The sequence below is a fragment of the Plasmodium gallinaceum genome, assembly GCF_900005855.1.
Source record: "Plasmodium gallinaceum strain 8A genome assembly, contig: PGAL8A_v1_108, whole genome shotgun sequence".
Taxonomy (NCBI): Eukaryota; Apicomplexa; class Aconoidasida; order Haemosporida; family Plasmodiidae; genus Plasmodium; species Plasmodium gallinaceum.
Window position 1 is genome coordinate 314,342 of NW_021628228.1, and position 11,570 is coordinate 325,911.

General features: G+C 16.6%; 4 protein-coding genes across 4 annotated transcripts; 2 read left to right on the forward strand and 2 right to left on the reverse strand.

The window, feature by feature from the left end:
* Nucleotides 1-4,380: 4,380 nt before the first annotated feature.
* Nucleotides 4,381-5,015, forward strand: SDH4 (succinate dehydrogenase subunit 4, putative; the record flags this gene model as incomplete). The annotated part of the gene is made up of 3 exons (XM_028670208.1): nt 4,381-4,613; nt 4,716-4,786; nt 4,996-5,015. 3 exons carry the CDS (start codon nt 4,381-4,383, stop codon nt 5,013-5,015), a joined length of 324 nt encoding a protein of 107 aa, XP_028526983.1.
* A 22-nt stretch (nt 5,016-5,037) lies between these two features.
* On the reverse strand, nt 5,038-7,078 carry PGAL8A_00386700 (conserved Plasmodium protein, unknown function; the record flags this gene model as incomplete). The annotated part of the gene is made up of 6 exons (XM_028670209.1): nt 5,038-5,133; nt 5,308-5,414; nt 5,518-5,607; nt 5,725-5,847; nt 5,922-6,797; nt 6,901-7,078. The coding sequence occupies 6 exons, from the start codon at nt 7,076-7,078 to the stop codon at nt 5,038-5,040; spliced, it is 1,470 nt and encodes a 489-aa protein (XP_028526984.1).
* Nucleotides 7,079-7,369: 291 nt separating this feature from the next.
* PGAL8A_00386800 (ankyrin-repeat protein, putative) lies at nt 7,370-8,820 on the forward strand (the record flags this gene model as incomplete). The annotated part of the gene is made up of 8 exons (XM_028670210.1): nt 7,370-7,378; nt 7,466-7,502; nt 7,641-7,708; nt 7,909-8,106; nt 8,230-8,277; nt 8,436-8,486; nt 8,600-8,672; nt 8,771-8,820. 8 exons carry the CDS (start codon nt 7,370-7,372, stop codon nt 8,818-8,820), a joined length of 534 nt encoding a protein of 177 aa, XP_028526985.1.
* Nucleotides 8,821-9,593: 773 nt separating this feature from the next.
* Nucleotides 9,594-10,413, reverse strand: PGAL8A_00386900 (eukaryotic translation initiation factor 2 beta subunit, putative; the record flags this gene model as incomplete). Its single annotated transcript, XM_028670212.1, has 2 exons — nt 9,594-9,669; nt 9,824-10,413. 2 exons carry the CDS (start codon nt 10,411-10,413, stop codon nt 9,594-9,596), a joined length of 666 nt encoding a protein of 221 aa, XP_028526986.1.
* Between the last annotated feature and the right edge of the window lie 1,157 nt (nt 10,414-11,570).

Here is an 11,570-nt window from a genome sequence, read left to right on the forward strand (position 1 = left end):
CTTTCATTTTATTAAAAAAAAAAAAAAAAAAAAAAAAAAAAATTAATAAATAAATAAAAATAAAAAATCACAAAAGATGAAAATATGAAAAATATATACATATATTTTATTTCATATTTTTTTTTTCCTTTTTTTTTTATTCATAATCATTCTATTAAAAAATGAACTGATATTAATTCATTAAAAAAAGTATATATATTTTCATAAATTAAGAGGATTAGATATTAGAAGTTATTGTAACATTAATGAACATTTAAAATTTATATAATCTTATGTACATATTCCTAAAAAACAATGAATTCTTTTAAAAATTAATACTTTTATTCTTTTCTACAAGGAAGTTATTTGAATATATAAAAATCCATTTTTTAATAAAATAAGTCTGCCTAAAATATTTAATTAAATTTATCTTTTTCTTATCATTCAGTATAAAATTTTTCGGTTGATTCATACCCTGAATATTTTTTTTTTTTTTTTTTGTAGAATCCTATTATTTTTAAAGGTATATTGAAATAAATATTTTTAATTTAAGAATTGTTTCATTCTAATCATTGTAAATGATGTATCATTAGAAATAATTCATATATATATATATATATATATTTTTGTTTTGACGTAGTTTTTAAAACTATTTGAGATTCGATTTTTTTCATAGAATGCAAAGGTTTTCTTATTTCATATACATTTATATATTAACATATATCATATATGTCTAAATATATTCTTTAAATGAAAAAAATAAGAAAATATTATATGTGAATTATAAACACATCATAAATCATATTAACATAAATATTTATACAAGTCATATATAATTTTCTTCCCTCTCTTTTATTAAAATCATAAATACCATTAAACTGTTTATTTTTATAGAGTTTTTTAGACTATTATATCCTAATATTATTTACAATGTACATTATATTTTTTTTTTTTTTTTAAATAAAAATAATATGAAACAACTTTTATTAAATTTTTTTATTTCTTATATATTTTTATTGTAATTATAAACAAATTACTTTTCTTTTCCTTTTTATAAATTATCATAATTTTTTTGGTAAAATGTGTCTAAACAGAAAAAAAAGGAAATATAAAAAGAAAACCTATAATTTTTCATTGTATATATATATTTTAAACTAAATACATAAAGGTTTTATATTTTTTTGTAATATTATTTAGTGATAAATGTAAAGCGATTTTTTAAAGAATTACAAAATTATATAAAATTATATAACAAAATAGCTACTTCTATTAATAAATGTTTTATACTAATACTTTCAGTAGTTCATAATAAAAAAAAAAAAAAATTCTAGTATAAACAGTAAACAAGGATTTGTATTTAAAAATATTAAAATTTTATGAAACCATAATTTATTTAAAATTTATTCTTTTAACCTAAAAATAATTAAAAAGTAATTTTTTATCATAGAACTTTGTTTAAAATTTATATATACAGTAATTTTTTCTAATTATTTTTATTTACAAAAAAGCATATTGGGTAATAGTATTTTATTTAAATGAATGATAGAAGTGTTTAAGTTCAATGAATTTTTTTTTTTTAATCTAGCTCTTTTTTTTAATTTTACTTAAAAAAATATTAACACATAATAAAAATATTACTATTTTTATGAACAAAAAAAAAAAAAAAAAAAAAATTAAAAATATTTGTAATGTAGATTATATAATTTTTTTTTTAATAATTTCAAAGATGTCTAAAAGAGTACTTAATTTTATATTTATACTTTATATAAGCCAAATGTAATATATATTAGTGTAGAATTCTTTTTCAAAAATTGAAATTAAATATTTTATTCATTTTTTTTTAAATGTATTTTAAGTTATTAATATTTAATATTCATATCGTACATTTAAAATAAAACAGCAATTACAATTTCATTCATAATAGGGAAAATTTTTTGTTTTTCTTATTAACAATTTTAAAATTACATAAAGATTTTTATTTTTATTTTTTCTTTATTTTTTTTCCTTTCAATTTTCATATTCATTTAAAATATTTTAATTAACACCAGACATAATGTAATACATACTTAAACTACCTAAACACAAAAAATTCAATCAAAACCTAAGAAATTTCGATTATAAAATTTTATATATGATCATTAGTATAAAAATTATATATTTATAAAATTATATTTTTAGAATATATTATATTTTTAAATATAAAAATTTTAAATTAATTTAATGAACATTAACATATTTTTATAAGGTATTTATGTCTATTAATTATTGCTTTGCAATATTCATTTATTTTATTAATTTTTTATGAAATTTCATAGGAATAACTTTATTATTTACATTATAATGTTTATTGTTTTAATTTTCAATTTCATTTTCATATTCGAAATATTCGTTAATCATAAAATTTAGATGAATATTTTATTTCTATTTCATCTGTTTCTTTTGTCTTATATATATGTAAAGTTGTTGAAATGTGATTTAGCTTATCTAAAAAAGCTATATATATTCAAAATTATTTTTTAATTATTATTAATATATCTATATTAATAAAGAATTTTATTCTTTATTATGTTTATTACATTTCAGATTTTTTAAATGTTACAGTTACGTTAGTATGTAGAAAATATGAAAATATTAAAGAAAAAAAAATTTTTTTCTTTCAACTTTTTTAAGAGATTTAGAAAAAAGTCAGAGATAAATCATTTTTCTAAATGCTGTAAAAATAAAAAAAATTTTAATTATATAAAATATATCATTATAAATTAACACTATTTTTTTTTTTTGTAATGATTAAATATAAATTTCTTCTTTTTCATTAATATACATCAAATTTTTAATTATTATTAGAATTTTGAATTAAGCTTAATTTAATTTTTTTTTTTTTTTTTTTTTTTTGAACAGCAAATTATTTTTGTCAATTTGATTTAAACGATGATAAATCTCTCATAAATCTATCTGAAATAGGTAATTGTTCAAAAGATATTCTGGAAAGTAATTATGCTAGCAATGAAAACAATATACAAGCATTAGATAAATTTCAAGGCGAAAATAATTTGGTCTCGTTGCTAATAAATGAAACAAATGTAATTATAAATGCAAGACATAATATTATTTATATAAATTCTAGTGAAAACACTTTTCAAACAATGAATATAAGACAATTCTATATTTATTTATTGGACGCACTTTTTAAAAATAATGATAAAAGCAATTGGAATACTTCATTTATATTTTAATTAAAAAGGATTATATTATTTATTATATTTTAATAGAAAACTTGTTTAATGTTTTCTTTTTTATTCAACGAAACATGAAATATATTATATGTTAAACTTTTTTTTTACAATTTTATTTTAATAATATCTTATATAGAAACAAAATATACTATTCATAATTAAGATAATTAATATAAAAACTACAATTTTAAACAATGATAAAAAAAAATTTAGGTATTAAAAATACAATGTTTATATATATTTAAGCATTTTAAATCTTTTCTTTTTATAATTTTAATTATATTAATAATGCACAAATAAAAATATAATACAAAACATATAAAATAAAAGCGCATAACTGACATTAAAATTTTAATTTTTAAAAGTTAAACATTTTGTATGTCCTATATTTTATCATAGAATTATACAAACCATAAGGAAATTTTATCTATTTTAAAAAATATTTTCACCTGTATTTCTCGTGAATATTTGAAAATTTTTATATATTTTTAACTATATTCATTACATAAATTTAATTCTTTTGTACATAATTTGCTGTTTTAATTATTAATAAAATTTGAAAAATGAAAATTTCCTTATAAAATATTTTATATAAAAATAAATTATGTGTAAAACTTGTATACATAGAATTACTACATTTTCCATATAATTAAAAGTATATTTAACATTAATTTTTTATTGTTAAACCTCAATAAAGTGTCTTTATAATATAATATAAAATCAATTTTTAATTTTTTAAAGGTATTAATTAATTTTATATATATAAAAAAAATTTTTTTAATGAATATTTATTTAAAAAGATATATGTATGAAAATAAATAAAAAGGAAATATTAATGCATTTATAAAAAAATATAATTTTAATAAAAAAATTATAGCAAGAATAAAAATGAATTTATGTACCAAAAATATATGTAAACTGCTTAAGAAATTTATAAATTTATAAAACCTTAATTATTTTTAAACTAACAAATTTTAAATCTTAAATATATTCCTTATTTCAAATAAATTAAAATATGAATTCTTTACTCATATAAAAAATTTAATATCAATGAATAAAAATCATTATTTTTTTGAAATATTTTAAGTTTCTTTTTTAAAGTTATAAATATAAGTGAATATTTATTATATACAAAAAGAAAATTTATTATTAGAAAAAAAAATAAAAAATGGATAATTCTTCAGTTAATTATTGTAATATGCTACTAAATAAAATTTTCGGATCTAGTATTGAAAAATATTTTAAAATAGTTAATGTTTCAATAATCATAATTTTAATGACAGTTTTGCATTATATATATTCCTTTGATGAAAAAAGTACATATTATAATGATAATATTCTACTACGTATGTATTATGGATTTTTATTTTGTCTTATAGGTTTTGCTATAAGTATAAACTGGTAATATATATATATATATATAAACTATATTGGCAATATATTAAAATATTTTTCTACTTAATTATAATTTTATTTGTAAATTTTTTATTTAAAATATTTCAGGATATATTATGAATATATAAAAAATAAAAAAAGTAAAAAAAATAAAAATGATCAACAATTAGAAACTAAAGGTATTTAAATATAAAATAATGAAATTTAATAATACTTTATAAATCGTTTTTTAAATTTCAATTTTATCTTTTTTATGTATAATTTTTAAGAATAAAAACTTTATTCAATTTGTTCTTTTTTATTTTATAAATTATATAATATATACTTTTATTTTTGTAATATTTTTAAAACATTAATTTTACTTTTTTTATCATTTTTATTTATATAGACAGTAAAAAAAAGGATTAATTTGTCTTATTTTTTTTTTTTATCATGTTTCTCTGGTTGAAGTAATATATAGTGGTTTATATTTTAATACAATATTGGAGCATTTTTCACCTTTTTTATTTTTCTTTTTTTTAGATTTCTGTAATTAAAATATATATATATTAGTAAAAATATTAGATTTATATACTTTTATTTTTTTTTTAATAAAAAACTAATTAATGGATAACTATGCTCATTCATAAAGAATAAAAAATTATACACAATAAAAAGTATAAAAATTAAACATAACAAATTAATGAGATAAAAAAATTACTAGTTCAATTTGATCATAAAAAACATTCAATTGAGTTTTGTCATTAAATACCCATACACCATCACCAATGGGTTTATTTTCCTTAAAGTTACCAACAAAATATGTTCCTAAATTGTGAAAAAAAATGAATTATATAAAAATGTTAAATATAATATGTAAGACAGGAAGATTCTCCTATAAAAAAAAAAATAAATAAATAAATAAAATAACCATTTGGCAATATCCATTTTCCATATGATATATATCCATCTACCCAATATCCCTCTAATATACTTTTACATTTTTTATATATATATTTCCCTAAATGAGGTGTTAGTAAATTATTAAAAATTGTATAAATTAAAATTATATATATTTGGATAGCTATAAAAATAATATTTCAAAATATACAATGAAATATAGATAGAAAATATTTACCCCATCCATTTTTTTTTCCAAATTTCCAATTCCCCACATATATGTCTTCATTTGCATATAACATCATTCCATTATTATGCTTTAATCCATTAAAATAATTACCATAATAATAATTTCTTTTTTCTATAAATGAAAATTTTAAAAAATTTGTTAATACTAAATATATATATACACTAAAATATTTTTTATAGAATTACCTTTAAAAGGATTAATAATGTGTTTTTTTCCTTTGGTTTCATTTAAATTTTTCATTAATTTCAGCAACTTTTTAGAAATTTTTTTTTTTTTATAATACTCTTTATTTTTTTGATTCTCATTTTCATCACTATCTTTATAATTTTCATCGTCATTATTATATATCTCCATATATTCATCTTCAGTTTTTTCATTATCTTTCATACCTTTACTATCACCATCATTATCTCCATTACTTTTGTTACCCTCATTCTCATCTTCATCATCTTCGTCATCTTTATCATCTTCATCATCTTTGTCATCTTTATCATCTTCATCATCTTTGTCATCATCATCTTCTTCATCTTTGTCATCATCATCTTCTTCGTCTTCTTCATCATCCTCATCATCATCATCATCTTCATCATCTTCATCATCTTCATCATCATCTTCATCATCTTCATCATCTTCATCTTCATCATCATCTTCATCTTCATCTTCATCAATCTCTCCCTCTTCATCATCATCATCATCCTCGTCATTTTTACCTTCACTCTTTTCGTCTTCATCTTCATTACTCTCACTTTCCTCATCTTCACCTTTCTCGTCTTTATCTTTATCCTTATCTTCACTTTCACTTTCGTTTTCATCTTCATCGTCATCTTTACTATCGTTTTCATTTTCGCTGTAATCTTTTTCTTCATCTGAATTTTCTTTCTTGTTATCTTTATCTTCTTCACTTTCGTCTTCGTTTTCTTCTATATCTTCATGCTTTTTTGATTTCTTTTTTTCCTTTTTTTCTTTAGAAGTGTTGTTATAAAAATAAGTGCCTATTCCGTTTTTTTTATCATGTTCATAAAATCCTTGATATATGTCTCCATTGTAATATTTATATTCTCCTTTGGAAAAAAAAGATGTAATACAGTAATAAATAGTTAGAAGAAATTAACTACTCATATATAAATATATTTTTAATTTTAATAAAAAATAAAAATTAGTTACCATATCCATGTTTTCTTCCTTGTAATAAATTCCCATAATATTTTTCTCTTTTCTTCATATTTTTATGAGGATAAAATATTACAGTTCCTATTCCTGAGTAATTTTCCAATGAATTTATTGATTCTCCATTATATTTTAATAATTTTATTTTATTATTTTTATGCTCTTTTAGAGACATTTAGAAATAATGTGAATATAAATATATATATGATATTTTGAACACTATAAAGAATTAAAAATTATTGTAATTTAAAATACTATATCCATTAGGTGTATGTCTATTCAAAAAAAAAAAATAAATATATAAATTTATTTTCGTAAATTTTTTTAAGTTAATAAAAATCACTATGTGAATCAGAATCTCAAAATAAAAAAAAAAAAAAAAAAAAAATTTGTAGAAAAAAATAAATTTAAAATAATTATTTAGAAAACATTTCCATTATTTGAGAATAAAAAATGTTTAAATATCATGGCAACTGTTAAAAAATAATATATTTAGATAAATCCCATTCCTTATTATTTATTTTACCTAGAAATCTTTAAAATGATATTTCATTTTTTCTAGGAAGAGAGAGTAAAATTATTAATAGCTGCCAGAAAAGGTAATATTTTTTTTGTTTTTCATTATTTAATAGTGATTTATATGAATATTTTTATATTGTTACTTTTACTTTGTAATTTTCTTTTTCTTTTTCTTTTTCTTTTTAATTTTATTTACATATATTGTTATATTTTCATAGGAATTTATGAGGATGTCGTTTCTTTGTCTAAATTGCAAATTCCTTTAGGTGATTATATTCAACCTCCAGTAATTATAACAAAAAATATATATGAATTTTAAAATATAATACATTAATGTAAATATAATGAAAACAACAAATATAATATAATAAATATGAAAAATTAATTACAAAAATGGATAAAAATTTTATCACAAAAAGCCTTTTAAGGGCTCAAAAGTTCTAGATATAAAGAAATTTTTTTTTTTTTTATTTCAAATTGTATCAGCATAATAGGACAGCCTTTTGGTATAGTTGTAGAAATGGTAGCCTAAAAATGGCAAAAATAATTTTGAAAAAAGGAAGTAACATAAATCATAAAGATATTAACGGAATATCTCCATTGCATATTTGTGTTAAGCATGGGCATTTGAGTTTAGCAAAATTCCTTCTTGAAAATAATGCAAATATAAATATAAAAGATAATGTTAATAAAAAAAAAAAAAAAAAAAAAAATACAATCAAAAATAACATTCTATAAATGGAAAAGTAAAAATAAATAAAAAGAAAGTAATAATATATATTCTTAATTTTTTTTTCTTTATTTTAGGATGGACAAACTCCTATATTTTACGCTATAATAAATAGGCATTATGATGTAATAGTTTTTTTTTTTTTATATTATATATAGAATATTAAAATTTGTATCTATTAAATAAATATATGTATAAGTATTTGTAATATTTTATTTTTCTTTATTTTTCATGTTTATTTTTATTTCTATAATTAAATTTTGCTATTAGTATTTTTCATTAGATTGTTAAGCTGTTAATAGAAAATGGTGCTGACGTTTCAATAAAAGACAATGTAAATTTTCATATTTTATTAAATTTTTAAAAATATACATATATATAATAGATTGTCATTAATAGAAATTTTATTTATTACTTTTATATTATACTTTTTTTTCTTTATTTTAGAATAATGCAAGTGTTTATGATTATGCAGATTTTACTGGGAAAACAAAATTATCAACCTATATATTATATAAAAGTTATAAAAAAAAAAAAAGTCTTTATTTCATTTTTAAAATATACTAATTTTATTACATATTTTTATGCAAATTTTTTATTTCTTTTTAATATTTATAGGTAATGAGTTAATTGTTAAAAATACACAATATTCATTAAATAAGGATTAGCTATTAAAAATCTGTTAAAAATACATGGAATTCCATATATATCACAATAATAATAGAGATAATACTTTCTATAAGATATATAGTTTCATATCTAATATAAAATTATAAATTTGATTTAACTTATTAAAAAAAGTATTTAAGTATAATATTCGAATATTTAAAGCAATATTATATATTTTTGAAAAAGTATTTGATTTAGTTATCTTTAAAATATAAAATGCAAAATTTTTTTTTTTTTTTCTATTTTTGTATGCAATATATGACTTAATAATAATAAGATATTTTTACTTTTTAAATAAATGAATACATAAAAAAAAAAAAAAAAAATTAAGTTTTACTGATAGTGTTATAGTATTCAGAATAAAAAAATATGCATAAAAGTATATTTTTTGTTATTTTATTCTTCATTAGTAGATCTTAATATATAATGAAATAACATTAAATTGAATTAAATTGGTAAAGAACAATATATTAATTTATTTAAATAAAATAGTTTTGTTTTGCATTTTTTTTATTATAATTTTATTTATTTTAATTGTACAAGTTTATGTATATATATATAGATATTTAAAAAATTTTTTCTAAATTAAAACTTAATACAAACTTTAAATTTCATTGTAATTAAAAAAACAAAAAATAGTCTTTTTTTTTTTTTTTTTTTTTTTTTTGTAATCATTTAAAGAATATTTAAGATTTTTATATTTTCTTTTTTTTAAATAATTATATAATTTTTTTTATTTTTTTAATACTTTTAGTTTTTAATTTTTTTAATCTTAATTAGTATGTTTTGCTTTTCTTCTTTCTCCTCTTCCTAAAGCATGGAAACCACTTTTGATAGTTGTAACAGATCTAAATAAAAATAAAATATATGAACAGATAATATATATATAATTAGGTATATAATTAGGTATATAATTAGGTATATAATTATGTATATAATTATGTATATAATTATGTATATAATTATGTATATAATTATGTATATTTAAAATAAATATGTTACCTTTTTGCTCCACAAGCATTACAATGTTGATGAAAAAGTCTAGTTCTACTATCCTTTTCCATAATAGTATTTGGACTTTTACACATTTGGCATGTTACATATTCTGTTATATATTTTCTTAATAATGCTTCAATATGTTTTGGTCCATATTTTCCTTTTAATACTAGTTGTCCTTCTCCTGCTATAGATCCTTCTGTTCCTAACTCAGCCAGAACAAAATGAAAAACATGTTCTTCGTTTCTATTCATAATTGTACATATATCTTTAAAATTAATCCAGGCAACTTTTTTTGAACCTACTCTAACTACTTGTGGAGGTTTTATTGTATATTTTTTTGATATACATAAATCTATGTTATGCTTATTTATTAAATTTTGAATTCTATGTAATAATTCTTCATATGGATATACTGCATCTCTTTCAAAAACATTTCCTGTTCCATCTATTATTACTTCTTCTACTTTTTCTACTATTTCTTTTTTTTTTTTTTTTTTTTTTTTTTCACCAAAGTCAAATAATTGTTTTGATTCATCATTTACCTTTTCTACATCACCAAAACTTAAACCTACATCTTCCACTTTATCTTCCATATTCAATTTCTATTTTTTTTTTTTTTTTTTTTTTTTAATAATAATATTGTTTCTATTTTCTTGATCGTCACTTTTTATAAAGATTGAACTATTATAAAATGATAACTCAATCAAACGGTTAAATGATAATTCTTAATTTAAATTATATTTGTTTTTGTTCTATATATATATATATATATATATATTTTTTTTTTTTTAAACTATATTATTTATTAATTCTTTATAAAAATTTCTAATCTATTTTTTTTAATACATATTCTTCTTTATGTCATTCTATGTCTTCTTTACAGAATTTACTCGAAGAGCCTTTCTTTCAAGTATTTTATTTTATTTTTATTTTTATTTATTTATTTTTTTTTTTTTTTTTTTTGTTATGATATATATAAAATTTAATATATTTTTTATTCAATATTATGAATATATTTAATATTTAAAATTTATTTAATTCCATATATTTTTTGTTAAATATATAAATGTATATATATATAAATATTCATTTTAATTATTTTAAAATTTTCTTATTTAAATACATTATAAAATTTATTAATGTACATTTCATTTTATTTTTAAATAGAAATATTCTTTTTTTATATAATTAAAACGAAGAGAAATTTACAATTTTTAGGAAAAATACTTATATTTTTTTTTTTTTTTTAACTTGAAGATTACTCTTAAAACTTATGTAGTAATTTAGCTACAAATATGTATTTTATTAAAAATGAATAAATAAATAAATAAAAAAAAAAAAAAAACCTATATGAAAATAAATAATAAAATAAATATAAATTTTTATGTGCATTCATACATAATTTTATTTTAAAATGTTTTCAGAATTTGTTTAATACCTTTAAAAAAAAAAATTTAAAAAAAAAATAAAAAATTATTTGCAAATCTACATTTATGTATATATTAATTGTAATATATATATGTATACATATATCTTTTATGTATTTAGTGAATATGCTAACATGTGAATCTTTTTTTAAGAAGAAATTTATTAATTAAAATACAGTGCTTTTTTATTAATTTTTCAAAATAAATCTAAGAAAAAAAAAAAAAGAAAAAAAAATTAACATAGATATATATATTTTTTTTTTAAGTTAAATCATAAAAATATATTTTTCTTAAGTATTTTTTTTTTTTTTTTTTTTTTTTTT